This window comes from Camponotus vicinus, unplaced genomic scaffold (assembly GCF_025532165.1).
Source record: "Camponotus vicinus isolate PSW18456_S1 unplaced genomic scaffold, iyCamVici1.0 SCAF_3, whole genome shotgun sequence".
In the NCBI taxonomy this organism is placed as follows: Eukaryota; Metazoa; Arthropoda; class Insecta; order Hymenoptera; family Formicidae; genus Camponotus; species Camponotus vicinus.
The window spans coordinates 7,271,420-7,291,758 of record NW_028141967.1 but is presented as its reverse complement, the minus strand read 5'-3'; the positions used below and the strand labels follow the sequence as shown (position 1 = coordinate 7,291,758).

General features: G+C 31.3%; 2 protein-coding genes across 2 annotated transcripts; both read right to left on the bottom strand.

Moving 5' to 3' along the window:
- Window positions 1-101: 101 nt before the first annotated feature.
- On the bottom strand, window positions 102-5,784 carry LOC145968225 (uncharacterized). The gene is made up of 6 exons (XM_083093552.1): window positions 2,390-5,784; window positions 1,789-1,954; window positions 1,526-1,702; window positions 1,209-1,272; window positions 873-1,112; window positions 102-237 (listed from the first exon to the last, which is right to left on the bottom strand). Exons 1-6 carry the CDS (start codon window positions 2,485-2,487, stop codon window positions 227-229), a joined length of 756 nt encoding a protein of 251 aa, XP_082949678.1. The 5' UTR covers window positions 2,488-5,784; the 3' UTR covers window positions 102-226.
- Window positions 5,785-11,095: 5,311 nt separating this feature from the next.
- Window positions 11,096-20,008, bottom strand: LOC145968110 (uncharacterized). The gene is made up of 2 exons (XM_083093359.1): window positions 19,866-20,008; window positions 11,096-14,532 (listed from the first exon to the last, which is right to left on the bottom strand). Exons 1-2 carry the CDS (start codon window positions 19,870-19,872, stop codon window positions 13,934-13,936), a joined length of 606 nt encoding a protein of 201 aa, XP_082949485.1. The 5' UTR covers window positions 19,873-20,008; the 3' UTR covers window positions 11,096-13,933.
- Between the last annotated feature and the right edge of the window lie 331 nt (window positions 20,009-20,339).

Sequence of the window (20,339 nt, the reverse complement as noted above, 5' to 3'; positions counted from 1 at the left end):
ATTCATCTTTTTTTTGTGATATTCTATATGTCCGATTCGTACTTTGTTAGCCATATGTAAGCCTTCGTTTTCTTGCATTTTATGCAGAGATACGATATATTTCCATAATATATTTTCGTCATTCTTATTTATAATATTTTTTTTATCTCCAAAAGTGTTCCGTATCAATTTTAACATGTGACACGGATCAAGGAATACATATATTTTTGTTTTGGAGATAGGATGTTCAAACCATGTCTGTAAATTATTAGGATTTAAGTTGCATTGTAAAAGACGTATCATACTTAAATTACATGCTGCACCATCAAACGTTAAAGTTTTTATATGTATTCCGCAATCATGTAACATTGACAAGCATTGATTTACTAAATTAGCTTTTTGTTCACCGTTTATGCCATTAATTAAAAAATAACCAACTGGTATTTTCCATAATTCATTAATGCCGACAATTAAAAATACTAACGCTTCTTTTGCAATACTGCACTCATCACTCGCAATGTTATTGCCTACATCACAATAACCGGAAAACTTTTTTCCATCATATTCAATATGTTGTCTTATTGCCATTTCGTCTAACATAAGAGCACCAAGTAATGTATGATTTGAATTTTTTACACGTTCTTTAATATATGCTAAGGCTTCCTGATTAAAACCAGGTTCACCATCTACACAACAATACCATTTGCTTAAAGTTCTTGGATGCGGAAGGCATGAATCAAAAGTTTCTCTAACGTACGAATACGCTCGTGGTGAATAGTAATGCAACGTTATGGCAAAAGTTCGTAATGCAGGTGAAAACTTGCGAGTGAGTGGCATTCCTTTTGATTTATAAATTACTCGTTTAATTAAATTTGCATTTCCTGCTGCAATACCTTTTAAATTATAAAATTCTTCTTCTTGCAAAAAATTTTTTTCCTTCAAATGTGCAAAGATGGTTATCATTTTTGCTACCTTTTTTTCCAAACGTCTTGTTCTCTGTTTTAAAACTTTTATTTTCAATTGGTAGTGTGTTTTCGTTCTCTTTAAATCTTCTCTTAATTTTACCTTTTCCGGTGAGTTATGAATTCTGCGAGGAGATACTGCAGTACCTTTACAAACTTTGAAAGATTGTGCTAAGAAAAATAAAAAAATTTATTGTATATATTGTATAACGCATGTAAACAGAAAATATTCTTTTCTATTGCATGTCATATCTAGAAAAAACTTACGTGTTTGAGTACTTTTTTCTGCCATATTTTTAGTAACTGTTTTTTCAGGTATAGATAATATTGACTGTAAATAATACACATTAAAGCTTTAAAAGCTATTTATCTTACAAGCAAACAAAGCTAGCAACAAAAATTATCTTAGAAAAAAATAATTTATATTATATATAATATATATATATATATATATATATATATATATATATGTATATAGAAGACAAATTAAAGCATAGTTTTAGACTTATTTAATATTTTCTGTATTCTAAATTAAGGAAGACATTTTACTGTTTTTATTTAATTTCCTCAGCCTATATGTTTACCTGTGTAACATCAACAATGTCCTGTTCTGTTATTTTTGTCTGATCAACAATCTGATCCATAAGTACAGGCATCATAGAATCTATTTTACTTTTCTTAAGTGGTCTGCTATCATCGTCTGTCTCTAATTTTCTGGTGCATTGTTTCTTGCACAATGTTGATGTTGATGCTTCTTCTAACTACAAATATTAACATGCAACGTTTTTGTAATACATTTTTTTACGTTTAATAAATAATTAATTAATCTAATTTTTAAAAGTTTTACAAAAGGAATTGCATCTTCTTTTAAACATATGCGTGTTTCAAAAGATCCATAGAAATCTTCTTTTTGGAAATGCAACGAACATAATGTTGAATTTTGTGTTATGCAAGCTTCTGTTATATTTATAGCTGTACACCAAGCTTTTCTTTTTATTTCATTTTTGGGAAAACTATAAACATTTTCTCTAGATTATATTTTATCCTATATTTTTTAAGTATATTCCGGTAAACATCTTTTTATATATCATTTTATATATATACAATAAGCTATTATATAATTATATCATTTTAATAAATGATTTTTACATATAATTATTACATATAATTTTTACATATAATTTTATATAATACTGGTTGACTGTAATTATATTTATGGACATATTTTATATATGGTATATTATATTATCATTTATATATAATTATATATATATAAATTTTGTCTACCGGCTAGCTATTAAAAAAAAATAAATAAAAAAAATAAATAAATAAAAAGGTGAGGAGTTTTCGTAATAATTATAAAAATATGATTCAAAAAAAATTTTAATTTATTTATTTTTGTTTATTATAGACATACATACATATATATGCCTTTGTTATATACATACGTAAAAAATGATATTTTTTGTATTTTTTCTATTTCCTCCTGCTTCTTCGATTTTCTCGATGATCTATTGTTACATCCTCTCGCTATACAATGTACCATTTTTATAATATTCTTATGCGTCTCAATTATATTTTTTATTCTCCAAAATCACAACACGTGCTTACAACGGACTTTTTGTGCGATGACTGCTTGTCATTATACTCCGATTCTTCACCCTCCTCCCTCCACCTCGATACTCCAAATAATGCTGGCATCGTCCGGTAGATAGCAGCATGAGTGGCCCATACAAACATGGCCGACGATCAAATCCCCCTCCCCACCAGTGCTTCACCCCCGCATCATCAAGCTGGCCCTAATGTTCTCTCCTTTACCTCCGTGGATACCCCCACCACCGAAAAAGTAGACCAGTTTCCAGACCTGTATGTAAGACCGTGGTGGCACCACAGACTTCTAATATAACTAGACTGCTAACTCCCCATATTTTGCTTATATAAAATGTCCTCACATTTTATGTACTAACGTGACTTATTCTGCGCATGTTTACTTAACCTTGCGTATGTATATACATATACACATGCGTTATCGCAGAGCGCATGCGCAGAATAGAATACCTTTATATACCTATCTGTGATTTGTACATAAAATCGAAGCCGTCTTATATATAAGGAGTTAGCAGTCTAGTATATATAGAAGTCTGTGGGTGGCACCTAATTGAGAGGGAGTCCGCTGAAAAGAATAGCTTCTCATGAATGGACGCCATTTGTAAAGCAGTGTTAGCTGTATACACATACATTTTCTTTATTTATTATTGCCTCTTATTTTTCTTTTTCTGTCATCAAATATTTGAAATCACATTTCTGTATCAGAAAAGCAACTCACAGATGCGACTTTTTTGCTGAACTCGTTGATGCCTCTTGCAACAATTCTATTATCACGCCAATTATTGAACATTTTTTCTGTGCGAGCTGTAAAAAGGCTTTCTTACTTGAAGCATCTTTTTTTCTTCCTTTGGTAGTGCATCTGCGTATCCAACATGCCATTTTTCATGATAAAAATGCATAAAGCCACAGGTAAAACAACTGAGATAAAGGCTGTCTTTCAAAATTCACTGCTAGTACTGAAAATCTGTAGTGTACGTCACGTAAACTATAGATTTTCAGTACTGGCAGTGAATTTTGAAACGCAGCCAAAGCCGGGCTGGCCGGGTAAGGTTAATAATTGCAAATGGCGCCCAACCATAAAAACCTATTCTTTTCAGCGGACTCCCTCTCAATTAGGTGCCACTTTTCGGGATCACTTTTGTTTCATGGAGTTCGATCTCCTTCTCTCTTACTTCATGATTAAAATATTGGAAAGAAAAACAATATAAAAATATTGTGAAATTCTAATTGTTATAAATTGTAATAAAAACAATATATTGTAATATATATAATAGCAGAGAGAAGACTGAGAGGTGTCATGGCCCGCTTTTAGGTGATCCCTGAAAGCGATACGCCCTCTGTGGACCTAAAAAACGTGGATATGAACTACAAAGCCAATGACCACGAAAGTTCTCACAGGGTAACATATAATGTGCACAATTTCTGGTTCTGTTCCGTGCTATGTGCACGAAATGCCGGTAGCACCAGTGCTGTATAGCCAGACGCTTATGTATATTATGTATATTAAATAAATTTTTAATGAGTTTTGTATGACCTCTCTCTCTCTCCCTCATATATATATATATATATATATAGATTTATACTGAGATTTACTGAAAACAACTATATACAATATACAGAAATTTATTTTATTAGGCTATTAATAAATAATTTATATATTTACAGAGAGAGAAAGTTTGATATTATTTTTAATGTAAAACGCGTACACATTTCTTAAGAATAAAAGTTGTATAAATAATGAAGGTGTATGTGTACATATATATACAGGGTGTCCCGAATTTAAATGGCAAAACTTCAGGAGCGTGTAGGGGATCGAAAAACTAAGTCAAAAAGTCCTTTAGCGATTTGCTCGTTTTTGCTTCATTTTGGAGAAAATCGCAAAAAAAGAAACAAAACAAGTTTTCTTTTTCTTACTGATGTTACTTGATGTTATCCTTTACATTCTTTCATTTGTTTACATTCTTGCTTTCTTCTATGAGTCCTTCATCAGTCTTTAGTCAGTTACTCAGATATTTTGAAGTGAATAGCATCAGCTACAATGCCGCGTACATATTCTAATGTTGAATACGCTGATATAGTTTTCGTGTACGGTTTCTGCAACGGTAATGCTTTAGAAGCGATGCGAGAGTATGCGCGCCGATTTCCAAATAGAAGAGTGCCTAATCGATAAGTCTTTTCGTTGACTTTTAATAGACTACGAGAGACTGGGTCATTTTCACTTCGTAATGAAGGCGACCAATTCCAGGCAGCGTTAAGAGCAGATTGTCGGAGAAGAAATTGTATTCAACACCACTTTGATAACAATCCTGAGACTAGCGTCCGAAGAGCATCAGCTGCATTAGGAATATCGCGGCAGGCAATATGGCGAACTTTGAAAGGTGATAATCGCTATCCGTACCATCTTCAAAAAGTACAGAATTTATTACCTCAAGATTACGTCAAGAGATTGAATTTTAGTAATTGGTTTCTTGAAACAATTCGCAATGTCAATTTATTTCCATTAAAAATAATATGGACCGATGAAGCTACCTTTACAAGAGGAGGAATTGTTAACCAAAGAAATTATCATGTATGGGCTCATGAAAATCCCAGAGCTATTAGAGAAAACAGGTTTCAGCATGAATTTGCTATAAACGTTTGGCTTGGAATTTGGAACGGATTGCTGGTGGGACCGTATTTCTTACCCGAAAGATTGAATGGAATCACATTTACGCATTTTTTAGAGGACGACTTTTCTAATTATTTAGAAGACATTCCCTTACAGCAGCGGATTGAAATGTGGTTCCAACTCGATGGATGTCCAGCTCATTATAGCAGAGCTGCTCGATCTTGGCTGAACATAAATTATCCACAACGATGGATTGGAGGAATAGTACCTTGGCCACCCCGATCACCTGATATGACATCCATGGACTTCTTCGTATGGGGAACCTTGAAGCAGGAAGTTTATTCGGTGCCAATCAATTCAAGAGAGCAATTAAGAGACCGAATCATAGATGCAGTGCACCAAATATCACCAGAACAATGTCTAGCCGCAATTAATCAAGTCAGTGCAGATGTAATGCTTGCATTGCTGTAAGAGGGCTACATTTTGAACAATATCTGCATTAAATAGATGATAACAAATAAAATGTAAATAAATAAGTAAAAAAAAGAAAACTTGTTTTGTTTCTCTTTTTGCGATTTTCTCCAAAATGAAGCAAAAACGAGCAAATCGCTAAAGGACTTTTTGACTTAGTTTTTCGGTCCCCTACACGCTCCTGAAGTTTTGCCATTTAAATTTGGGACACCCTGTATATATACAGGGTGGCCCATTTTAATCCATCCAGTCGAATATCTCGAAAACCAAGCCCCGGAGAGAAAAATGTTTCAGACAAAAGTTATTTGGTTTCGAGGAGGCCATAAGATGGTACCATTGGTTTGACCTTGAAGAGTCATTTGAAGGTCACGTGAAGGTCACTTCAATTTTTTTAAATGGAACATCCTATATATTTTTGCACATTCTTGTAGCTTATCTCGAGAGCTTTCCAAAACACTATAATTAAGTACCTTTTCGTTAAGTACTTTTTGAGTTATGAGGCTTGAAATAATTTCTTAATTTTACATAAACCGTAAAATATCTTGTAAAATATTTATTTTTCGATTATCTTACCTTAATACTTTTATGTACAAAATAATGAGAGGAATCAATTGGTGTAAAGAAAACACATAGTTGTTTTTAAGAAAAAGTATGGAATTGTTAATTGCAAATTACATATTTTTTCTTCAAAACAACTATGTGTTTTCTTTACACCAATTGATTCCTCTCATTATTTTGTACGTAAAATTATTAAGGTAAGATAATCGAAAAATGAATATTTTACAAGATATTTTACGGTTTATGTAAAATTAAGAAATTATTTCAAGCCTCATAACTCAAAAAGTACTTAACGAAAAGGTACTTAATTATAGTGTTTTGGAAAGCTCTTGAGATTAGCTACAAGAATATGCAATGACAAATAGTAGGTTCCATTTAAGAAATTGAAGGTGACCTTCATGTGACCTTCAAATGACTCTTCAAGGTCAAACCAATGGTACCATCTTATGGCACCCTCGAAACCAAACAACTTTTGTCTGAAACATTTTTCTCTCCCGGGCTTGGTTTTCGAGATATTCGACTGGATGGATTAAAATGGGCCACCCTATATATATATATATATATATATATATATATATATATATATATATATACATACCCAGTCAGCAAAGTCTGTTCAAACAGATTTTGTCAATTTCTGCTACAAATTCTTGTCGGCAGTAAGATTGCAGTATAAAAAATTTGTTATATCAAATAATGATAACAGAATGTCAGCAGAAATGTTACAAAACCTGCTGACATAATTTGATAGCAGAAACTGAACAGGATTTGTTTAAAATTATCATAGCAGATTGGTGGCAGAAATCGAGCAAGAACTGCGCAACACAGTTTGATATCAGATTAGTTGCAGAAATCGAGCAAAATCTGAGTAATGCAATTTGATGTCAGATTGTTGGCAGAAATCGAACAGAAGTTGTATAAAATTATTATAGAAGATTGGCGACAGAAACAGAGCAGGACTTGTACAAAACAGTTTGTTGTCAGATTGATTGCAGAAATCGAGCAGAATCTGTGCAATGCAGTTTGATGTTAGATTGTTGGCAGAAATCGAACAGAAGTTGTATAAAATTATTATAACAGATTGGCGACAGAAACAGAGCAGGACCTGCGCAAAACAGTTTGATGTCAGATTGATTGCAGAAACCGAACAGAATCTGTGCTATGCAGTTTGATATCAAATTTTTAGCAAAAACCGAACAGGAACTGGCATCATTCCCAGATAACCAAATCTGTTAGAACAGATTTTCGTCAAATGCCCATTACAAATTTTAAAGGCAGAAAGATTACAGTTTGTATAAAAAAAACTGATATATTCGATTATATTGCCAGCATGTCAGCAGAAATACAAGAAAATCTGTTCACATGACTAAACAAAAGATTGTCAACAGAAACAAGCAGAACTTGTTGATATAACTGACGGCAGATTGATAGCAGAAATTGAACAGGATCTGTGCGGCGCAATTTGACAACAGATTGTCGGCAGAAACCGAGCAGGATCTGCGCAATGAAATTTGATATCAAATTCTCGGCAGATATCGAGTAGAGTCTGCTGATATAACTGACGGCAGATTGATGGCAGAAATTGAACAGGATCTGTACGACGCAATTTGACAACAGATTGTCGGCAGAAACCGAGCAGGATCTGCGCAATGAAATTTGATGTCAAATTATCGACAGAAATCGAGTAAAGCCTGCAGATATAACTGACGGCAGATTGATAGCAGAAATTTAACAGAATCTGTGGGGCGCAATTTGATAGCAAATTGATAACAAAAATCGAACAGGATCTGTGCACACAATCTCTGATAGCAGATTGACGGCAGAAACGGAACAGAGTTTGCATGATTTGATAGTTCCTTCACTTACCGCTACGTGAGCTGTACTTTCTCGTAATCTAATTTCTGTCAGAAATATATATAAAGTCGCGAATATGAACAAAAGACTAAAAATATAGTAATTATCATTTTAATTTCTATCACTTTAATTTCTGATATCAGATACAAGCAGATGAGATTCAGAATATTAAACTGATTGGAATCAATATGATAAATGGAAAATTATTCATGTACTGCCTATTTGAGGCATAAAGCAAGAATTTAATTCTAAATAAATTACATCTCCAGTTTTACAAGTTACATTTACTTTTATCATTTACTTTATTATTAATTTAATTAAATTAAATTAGTCCTTCGCTATATGAGATATAACTACGATATAACATATATATTACATTAACATATATTACGATATAACATATGACATATATGTCATTTTAGAAGAAAATTGTAATTAACTTGCCGATAATATTCTTATTTAGCACTTGTAATAATCAATTTTGTTGCATTTATATAATATTAATAAAAGTAAGCGCAAATCTTGTGCAGTTTCTGCTGTCAATTTGTCATCAGGTTGCATGCGCAAATTCTGCTCGGTTTCTGTTGGCAATCTAATTGTATCGCGCAGATCCTGCTCGATTTCTGCCGACAGTTTGTTGACAGGTTATGTTTTACAAACTCTGTCGTCAAAACAAAAGCTTAATGCGGACACAGATGGCTACGGTTCTGGTGTGGGATTCTGATCAAATTTGCTGCCAATCTGCTGCCAACCTGCTAACATTTTGCTTACTGGGTACATACATCTTTATTATTTAGAATTTTTATTCTTATATATATATATATATATATATATATATATATATATATATGTAGCTGTGGGGATGTGTGGATGTGTGTGTGTATGGCATGTACGTATGTATGTATGTATATATGTATAGAAGCGATGCGAGAGTTACGTGAGGAAGCGAGAAGGCCGAGTGAAATAAAAGCGAACGAGATAGAAATAGCACGAGCAACGAGCAGTGATGCCAGAATGGATACGCTGGCAACAGCAAATTATTTCGCATAGAGTATAGCTCGGCGTTCCTTTGGAACAGTCGAGGGTCGAGGGGCGTCGAGGAACGTCGAGCTATACTCTATGTGAAATAATTTGTTGTTGCCAACGTATCCATTCTGGCATCACTGGCAACGAGGACTCGAACTCGAGAATCGGATTTTTCTTGCGCGCTATTATTTTTCTCTCGCTCGAATCTATTACTGTCTCGCTCGCTCCTATTACTGTCTCGCTTGCTCCTATTACTGTCTCGTTCGCTCCTATTATTGTCTCGCTTGTTCTTGTTACTGTTTCTCTCGCTCTCGATTCTTGGGTCTGCTTATCTTTCCGAGCTGTCTATCGCGATTGTCAAGTGTGACAGAGAAAGTAAGACCATGAGTAGAGAGCGAGCGAGATGACCTATCATCAAAGAGTTCCTAAGTCTCTTACAATCGGTTTCTTCGCTTCCTCTATCCATTCGCAATTCACGAAAATATAAACATCTTATAAAATAAAAATTGAAACTTTTATTTTTAATTTCATCGGTTTGAAAGTAATTTTAATGAATTAAAGAGATTTTTGCGATTAAAATGATATCAAACACGACGTAAATCAGGTAATTTTTAATTAGTCTGATAATAAAAATTTTATAATTATATATTTAACTAAATTTATGCGATTTATATCGTGTTTGATATTATTTTAATCTCAAAATTCTCATTATTCTATTAAAATTACTTTCAAATGAATAAAAAATGCATTTTATTTTTTGACATATATTCGTGAATATTATAAATCAAGTCTCATGTGAGAAACTTCGAAATCTGCGACATTGGGAATTTTGTCATTATTTATAATATTGTACGATTGTAAATTGCCATAAAATAAAAACTAAAGCTTTTATATTTAATTTGATCTTTTTGATTAAAAGGGATTAATGAAATTTTTGAAATTGAAAATTATTCTAATAAAATACTGAGTTTAATGTGATTTTAATCGTAAAAATCAATGTGTACATGTATACAGGGTTTTCGAAAAGTCCGGAAACGGTCGAATATCTAAAAAATAAAGTATTTTAGAGAAAAATGTTTCAAATAAAAGTTGTTTGGTTTAAAGAGAGCTATAAAATGGTGGCAATGGTTTGACCTTGAATAGTCGGTGGAAGGTCACATGAAGGTCACCTTGAATTTTTTAAATGGAACACACTATATATTTTTGCACATTCTTGTAGCTCATCTCGAGAGCTTTCCAAAATATTATAATTAAATTAGTTTTCATTAAGTACTTTCCGAGTTATGAGGCTTGAAATAATTTCTTAATTTTACATAAACCGTAAAATATCTTGTAAAATATTCATTTTTCGATTATCTTACCTTAATATTTTTATGTACAAAATAATGAGAGGAATCAATTGGTGTAAAGAAAACACATAATTGTTTCGAAAGAAAAAATGTAATATGCAATTGACAATTCCATATTTTTTTCTTAAAAACAGCTATGTTTTTTCTTTACACCAATTGATTCCTCTCATTATTTTATACATAAAAGTATTAATGTAAGATAATCGAAAAATGAATATTTTACAAGATATTTTACGGTTTATGTAAAATTAAGAAATGATTGTCCATCTTATGTTCCCCTCGAAACCATACAACTTTTGTCTGAAACATTTTCCTCTAAATTGCTTCGTTTCCGAGATATAAATTTGTAACACTTTACGTGGGCCACCCTATATATTAGCTGATGTGAAAGATGGTTTAGACGCTTCAAAAGTGAAAATTTTTTGACCTTCAAGACAAACCGCGTCTTTTGGATGACTCATGGATATGAAAACAAGAGATTTAAAGGCAAGAAGATTTGGTACAATCATCAGTCACTGACGATACATTACTCGATACAGTCGTTATAGTCTACAAATCGATTTAAGGCTAGACTCCTTTTGTAAAAATAACGCCCGACTTCATACCGTTGTAATCACCGTAAACACGTGATTGAAGAATTTTTTAAATCAAAGAACCAACTTTTTTCAATACAATTCAACTTTTGCTTGAAAAACACATTTATTTTAATTGAAAACAATGTTGTAATCATTTTTCTACATATATTTTTCACGAAAAAATCCGGATTACTATCTCTACAACCTAATAATTTTTTTTAACCATAATTATTAGGATAGATCTCTAATAATCGTCATTTCAACCTTATTTCTCACTAAACATTTATTATTATATGATATTATTGTAACAATACTATAATAGAGAGATATTGCAACATAATATTGCTGCATATAAGTTTCTTATAAAAATATGTATGAGGGTTCTCATTAAAAAAATTTCAAGTAATTTTTTTAATACGATTTTGATCAACAAACTAATTAAAATTATGCAAATATTATTCTATGGGATGGCACCCAATGACGTATATAACTAGACCAAACATTCACAGAAGTGAATGAAGCCAGAAATTGGCAGTTTAAAATAGAGAGAGAACATTGAACGGCATCTATGCTTTCCTTTTCTATCTTACAAGAAGCAAATGGCCTAAAACTGTCAAAAGCTATATATATATAAGATGGTACATAAATAAAAGTGGAATCACATAAATTTCAATTTGTCTTAATACGTGATTGATATTAATACTATTTTATGCAATATACACATGATTATAGTACAAATATCGTTATATTTATTTTGCTTAATATTTTATATAAATGTATCCCTAGTAGCACACTTTGTTGTAGCAATATTGGCTAACAATATATATCCAATATTTCCCATGTTGGTCCAATATTGCAAAGTAGACATGATTTAATTTTGAGCCAATATTGAATTGTAATATTGGACGAATATATTATTTTCATCTTTAACCAAGATTGGCTAATTATACATACCCAAATATTTTTACATTTGATATAGATATCAGTTTCTAATATATGACGGAATTCGCCATCAAAAAAAAAAAAATAACCGTGGTTAATTTATGGAGCTCTGGAGCTCCTCACAAAAGCTAGAGGAGGTGCGGCTATAATAGTCCACACTCTTTGACTGATAAGTCGTGACTCGTGGGAGCTGTGCCGCGGCCTTATATACTGCTTTAGATGGAGTCCCACTCTCGGGTTAGGTGTTTTCCTTTTCGCCACCTAGTGGCGACGCGCGAAGCTCACATATAATGTGTGAACGTGCAATATTGGCATACATTTACATTTACTTCATAACCAATATTGGTATTATAATGGATGCAACCATATTGGCAACACATTTATATTTATTTAGTAGCCAATATTGGTCATCATGGGCACTGCAATATTGGCAGAACACTTGCATTTTATTAACAATCAACATTAGTTTTACATTGAGAAATATTGGCCAAGACATTTCCAATATAACCAATATTGAGCCAAGGTATACCAATATTTTGCCAATGTTTTGTGCTACTAGGGATTATATATCGTATCATATATCTTGCTGATTAATATTATGACACTTCATATATAGCATTTTCTTAAATTTGCTTACTAAAGAACTTTTTTCTTTTTAGCCATTTTTTCTTTCTTCGCTATGGTCTGCAATATTTTTCTCTCTATATATATGTATATATATGTATTAGGTGTATAACTAAGTTCCCGCCGTCTTTTTACTTCAAAAATGCATTTATTTCAATAAGAAAATGAATTTATATATTAATCAAAATATAATTCATTGTTTTCTATGACTTCCCATCTTTTTTGCAAAAGTTGGATTCCGCGACGATAGACCGACTTGTTTTTTGAAACAATCCATTGATCGATGCATTTTTGGACTTCTTCGTAATTGGAGAAGTGTGTATCGGCGAGCACGTGTTGCATTAATCGGAAAAGGTGATAATCCGATGGGGCCAAGTCTGGAGAATAGGCTGATGCGAAAGAACTTCGCATTCGAGCTCCAATAGTGTTTCTTTGACGATTCTTACAACATGAGGTCGCGCATTGTCATGCAAAAGAATCAAGTAATCATTACGTCGATTACTGGCCTTTTTCGCATCAATTCATCATTCAATCGGTATAATTGTTGTTAGTAGCGGTCAGCTGTGACTGTTTCAGAAATCAATCGATGAGCTTTAGTTGCTTTTGTTTTATTTAAATCAAAGTAGTGAAGAAGTACATATCGAAAAAACATCTTATCACGTTTCTTTTTAAATCGATTCAAAAAATATCTCACAAAAAATGAATCTTTGCTCACTCAATTTTATTGACAAATGCCTAACTTCACTACATTTGCAGCTGGAGCCATTTAATTATGAGTGGCGGGAACTTAGTTATACTCCTAATATATATATATTTTTTTACGTCCTCATATATACTGTTTAAAACTAAATGTTTGCGTCCAGATTCGTGGCATATCACGCCATATTGCTTTTAACAACTTGACAATCTATAGAATAGAAAGAGAAAGCATAGAGGCCATTCAACGTTCTCTCTCTGTCTTAAACTGTCAATGTCCAGCTTCACTCCCCTTACCTACAAACTATATGAATGCTTGGTCTAGTTATATACGTCATTGGGTGGCACTCGATTGAACCTACGTCGTCAATTGGACAATTCAAAATAGAATTCTCTGATTGGTCAGTCGTTGCTGATTATCCTAGGTACAAGTCGATATAATTAGCTATAATCAATCGCAACATGGTCAAACTGGACGCTCCTTATTCTATGTATTCTCAAAGCTATACAATTTTGTATGAATAATTTTCTTTCAATTTTTTCAGAATTACTTAATTTATTTTAATAATTTTAATGAGACACTCTGAGTATGTTTATATACCTTAAATGCTTACACACGCATACATACAAACTATATAGTACTAGAGAGTAAGAGAGAGAGAACGTTATGTGTATAAAAACTTAAAAATACTTTTTCAGAGTTTCTTCCATTTCCAACGGTTCAGTGGATGGAGAGAATCTTTCTATCACTTTGCCTTTTTTATCTATGATAAATTTGGTAAAATTCCATTTAATATCATTAGTAATAAATCCATTTTTTTGTATTTTTAGCCACTTCCATAATGGATGGGCATTATCTCCATTTACATCAACTTTATCGAATATGTCAAAAGTTACATTATATCGTTTTATAAAGTTAAGAATTTGTTCAGAAGTACCGGGTTCCTGGCCAGCAAATTGATTAGAAGGAAAGGCAAGAATTCGTAAGCCTTCCTTCTCGTTGTATTTATTATATAGCCTCTGAAGCTGTTTATAATTAATATCTGTTAAGCCACAATTGCTAGCAACATTAACAATAATGAGTATATGATTACGATATTTTTCCAACGAGATGTTCTTGCCCGTGATATCATTTGCATGAAAGTCGTACACCGAAGTAGCTAATTGCCAATTGATATCTTGATCAAAATCTGATGGCGTCGAACATTGTGCATTATCATCCCCGCATTCTTGTGCAATGATTCTTGAAATAGTCAAACATAGGAATATCGATGCAATTCCTGTAAAATATTACAATATTAATATCTTCAAAACACAATAATAAAAGACCCCGCACATCTTATGAAAAGTGACCTCTTCAAATTCGTTAAAATTGAAACAATCTAGTTTAAATGATGCGTTTATTTGAAATAATTTAGTTTAGATGATTAGTTTAGTTTAAATGATGCTGATCAAAAATTTCCTCAGACAAAAAGTTCCAAAATCAAAAGTATAAAAGATATGATGTAAGATACGATGTAAAGAGAGTTTGAAGTCATTAAATACTATAGAAGTGGCATACATTATATTTTTTCAAACATTTATATATTAATTTAATCTGTGTATTCAAATGCAGGTGATTCTTAAACTTCAATACCATTCACTTCAAATCATCATATCTTTTATACTTTTGACTCTTGCCCGAGGAAACTTTTGATCAGCACTACCTAAACTACAACATATCAATTTCAGTCAATTTGAAACCACTTTTTCATAAAATGTATAAAATGTATGGGGTCTTTTAAGATCTATTTATGTTTTTAACCACATTTTCATTGTATCCCATATAGCACAGAAGTTTGCATCAACATTGCTGCAATGTTACAACATTGCACATTGCAGTGTAATGCTGCAGAAATATTGCAGAGATATTATTTTGTAATATTACTTTGGCAATATTGCAGTAACATTTTAACATAACGAAAATGTATAACATGTGTTTCTTTACTTGCCGTTACGTAGCGGCATCAAACTTAACTAACTCGTATTCGAATTTTCGTCTAAAGTGGATATAAGGTCTACAAAGGACTAATGCAGTAATTATATTTCTTGTCTTGAGTCGGTTTAATTTCTAATAAATTGACTTGATGTATTTAATATTCTGAATTCTAATAAGGGATCTAGATTATTAAACAAATAATTTATTTAATAATCTGGATCCCTCGTTGGGATTCAGAATATTAAACAGATTTTTCTTCACTGAATGGATAAATGAGAAATAGTTCATTTATTGCACGTATTAAAATATTCTGGTGTCGAGGGTATGTAAAATAATTGTATGTATATTATTGATAAAAATTTAATAAGAAACATTTATAGATAAAAAATTAATTATTAATAAATTTATTAATATAAAACACTAATAGATATTTTTTTAAAAGCGTGAAATTTTTTTAAAAGAATTTTTTTTTTCCTATCTTTCTTAAACATTTTTTTAATATTTTCGAAGTTTATTTATTAAATTTAAAACGGTCTGCATTTGTAAAAACGCGTTTTAATATTACAAATACATTGCACCGTAACATTACTACAATCTTACATTGCAATATTCCTAAAAGCGGACATTTTAACGTTGCTGCAATCCCACAGCAATGATGCAGCAACATTTTGCAGTGAATTTGCAATGTTGCAATATTGCGGTGAAAGATTGCTGCAATGTATATGCAATCTTTGTGTGCTGTATGGGATATATATTATTATAAGAAAGAGCACAGAACATTTTCGTTATGTTGCAGCAATATTAGAATCATGCAAGTTATAGGGGAACATACTGTAATATCTCTAATTAAATATTCTAAAAACATTACAAAAAACAATATTCAGAATCGCTAATTCGTTCGCTTATGTGACGCGCTATGCGCTATTTATTTTATATTTACCTTTTTCATGAGAATTATATAAAGAGCAATTAGCGAAATATTAAAAATGTAAATATGTAATTATTCCTATCAGCTTAATTTTTAATACAATTCCAACACAGAAATTTGATATGAAAATTGAACTGATTGTTTAGAAATCAGACAGATTCGAAAAAGTTATAAATTATTTGTTAATTGTCTATTTAAGGTGTAAAATAGATTATGATTTTCATATAAGTAAAATTTTGAATACTATGAATTAAATTATATGAATTAAATTATTTTATTTTTATTTAATTTTATTAAATATTTTTAACATATATATATATATATATATATATATATATATATTTCTATTTACAAATATATTAATAAAATCACTAAGAATCATTAAAAATCAGTGAGTATTTCATTAATTTCTCTTGCATAGAAACGCATATTTTTTTGTTACTTTATCTGATTTCTCACTCATCATAGTCAGTGGAAATAAAATTTTATTGTAGTGAGTAATCGCTAGTTCGTTCGTTTACCGCTACGATGCGCTATTTCTCTCGTACTTAAGTTTTAGTCATGAGAATTAAATAAAACTTGCAAAGGGCGATGAAAAAAATTAAAAGTATTACTTCGATTTAATTTTTGATACAATCTCAATAGAGGAACTTCAGATATTAAATCGATTTTATAAGTCGGATAAGTAAATTTCCGGCGAATAAACGAAAATGGTCCGTTCATTATCTATTTAAGATGTAAAATAAATCATCATCTATTTAAGATGCATTCAATATATGCACGTAAATATAAATAAAATTTTTAATTTTACACGAAGTAGATAAATTATGATCTAATATTAAAATTTTAAAATAGTCAATATTACTGATTAAAATAGTCAATATTACTAATTCTTTCAGTGAAATATTATTGATTTACAGTGCTATATATAATAACTTATAACTGCTGTAATCCGTGACTCTATTTATTGTTTTCAGTGATAATATTGATTCACTTTTAGAGAGTGTGTATGATTGCATTATTTTATTAATTCCATGAGGAAACAAATGTTTAACGAATACAAGAAAAAAAAAGTAATATTTTAAATAATTTAAACGTTTTTTTTTGTCAGAAAAGAAACGTATTTGTTAATGTTTTTCAAGTGGCCATTTTAACCAATCAGAAACATTTTCAAGAGTTATGTAATTTTTATATTTATATATTTTTTAAATATTTATATTTATATTTATATTTTTATATCTTATATTTTATATTTATACACTTATATATTTAAATATACAGGGTGCGCCAAAAGTCTGGATACACCTAAATATCTCACAAACGGTGCAGTTTAGAAAAAAATGTTTCAGGCAAAAGTTGTATGGTTTCAAGGGGGACATAAGGTGGTACCATTGGTTTGACCTTGAAGAGTCATTTGAAGGTCACGTGAAGGTCACTTCAATTTTTTTAAATGGAACACCCTATATATTTTTGCACACTCTTGTAGCTTATCTCGAGAGCTTTCCAAAACACTATAATTAAGTACCTTTTCGTTAAGTACTTTTTGAGTTATGAGGCTTGAAATAATTTCTTAATTTTACATAAACCGTAAAATATCTTGTAAAATATTCATTTTTCGATTATCTTATCTTAATACTTTTATGTAGAAAATAATGAGAGGAATCAATTGGTGTAAAGAAAACACATAGTTGTTTTTAAGAAAAAATATGGAATTGTTAATTGCAAATTACATATTTTTTCTTCAAAACAACTATATATTTTCTTTACACCAATTGATTCCTTTCATTATTTTGTACGTAAAAGTATTAAGGTAAGATAATCGAAAAATAAATATTTTACAAGATATTTTTTACGGTTTATGTAAAATTAAGAAATTATTTCAAGTCTCATAACTCAAAAAGTACTTAACGAAAAGGTACTTAATTATAGTGTTTTGGAAAGCTCTTGAGATAAGCTACAAGAGTGTGTAAAAATATATAGGGTGTTCCATTTAAAAAAATTGAAGTGACCTTCACGTGACCTTCAAATGACTCTTCAAGGTCAAATCAATGGTACCGTCTTATGGCCCCCTCGAAACCAAACAACTTTTGCCTGAAACATTCTTTTCTAAAATGCACCGTTTGTGAGATATTTAGGTGTATCCAGACTTTTGGCGCACCCTGTATATACAGAGTAAAGGAAAAATATGGAAACCTTGGAAAAATTTCGAAAAATTAAGAAATTATTTCGTCTTATAACTCGAAAAATACTTAATGAAAAATAACTTAATTATAATATTTTTGAAAGCTTTTAAAGGAAGATATACAAGAATATATAATAAAAATAGGAGGTTTTCCACTTAAAAAATTCAAAATCAGTCATTGTCCTGACCGACACCATCCAAAGTCAAACTGATAAGATTAATAAATAGATCATTTTAAACCCTACAAAGGACCCCGCACAAAACATGGGCAAATTCGGTCCTAGCCAAATTTGATAAAACTGTGCCATTTTGTACTTTGAGTCATGCTGATCAAAAGTTGTCACGGGCGCAACCCGATCCTATGAGCCGTTTTAGAGCTACAGTGGCTCAAAGTGCGGAAATGCGGCCACGCCATAACGCTTGTTGTCTTAGATATAGACTTGTTCTGGGTTCTTATTAATACGTATGTGCAGTGTGTCATGCACTCCGTTCTCAGATGCCATTAGTACACAGAATTAGAACTCAATCCATTTACGCACTCTCTCACACACATGGGTTATACGGTCTCACACACACACACGCACGCACGAACAAAAGGGATCAAACATCCGTCACGTCCACGCCGTTGATTTTGGGTAGCGCTGAGAACGGATAGTGCATGACACACTGCACGTACGTATTAATAAGAACCCAGAACAAGTCTATATCTAAGACAACTAGCGTTATGGCGTGGCCGCAACTTTGAGCCACTGTAGCTCTAAAACGGCTCATAGGATCGGGTTGCGCCCGTGACAATTTTTCATCAGCATGACTCAAAGTACAAAATGGCACAGTTTTATCAAATTTGGCCGAGACCGAATTTCCTCATGTTTTGTGCGGAGTCCTTTGTCCGAAACAATTTTTTGTAAGACTTATATTTTTCGAAATTTTTCCAGAGTTTCCATACTTTTTCTTCATCCAGTATATATGTGTGTGTGTGTGTGTGTGTGTTATATTTAATACTATGTATATATATTTTTTTTAATTTATTTATTTTATATTTTATGTTTTATATATCTGTGTAATATATAAATATATAAATAAAGATATATCATGTATATATATCTTTATTTATATATTTAAATATTTATATATTTTTCAATAAAACAAGGAAAAAAGGCATTAAAAAAATATATAACAGATCATTATAATAATAAAAAATATAGGGAAATTATGACTTCTAACAATTTACACTTATAAAATAAAGTTTATCTTAAATATATTTACTGTAAATATTATTGCAATATTTGATATGGGAGATTTACATTACGCTTGTACTTAGGTTTCTATTGTGTCGAGTAATGTTATACTATGTCACTATTGAAACACACTGTGTTGGACAATATTACACACACTGCGTCATTTGTGTAACTTGCTAGAAAATACTCATAATTGAAATATTTTATGCTGTATGGATAGAAAATAATTATAGAATATTCATAAAAAAGATTAGTATTAATTGGTTCGAATTTTTTTGTATACTTACGCAACATTTCGTAAACTGCAATATCGTAAACCGCTTTACCGTAAAACTTTCAAAATTGATGACCGAATCTTACTCTTTATTGTTATAGCGAACAAAGAAGTAATGTGTTACTATCCTGAAAAAATACATATATCCACAGGCTTTTATATATCATACTAAACTGCTAACATAGGCCGTATTCAGCGGACTCAACAGTTGGGCAACATTACCAGATTTTCTGATGTAATTCGACGCTGATTGGTCGAACCTGAAAGTAGAAACCAATCATGTTCGATTGCTACAGACATGTCTTTACGTTACGATTTCTTCTGTGCGTTAACTGAAGTTTAATTTTACGTACGGAGTTAAATTTACGATCTATACTTAACGTAACGTAATGCGATACGGAATACCTTGTGCGGAGGCCCTAAAGCCTGTTATACAATAGCTGTCGTAAGTCGGGTGTCGTAAGAGTTAACCAATCACAGTTGATTT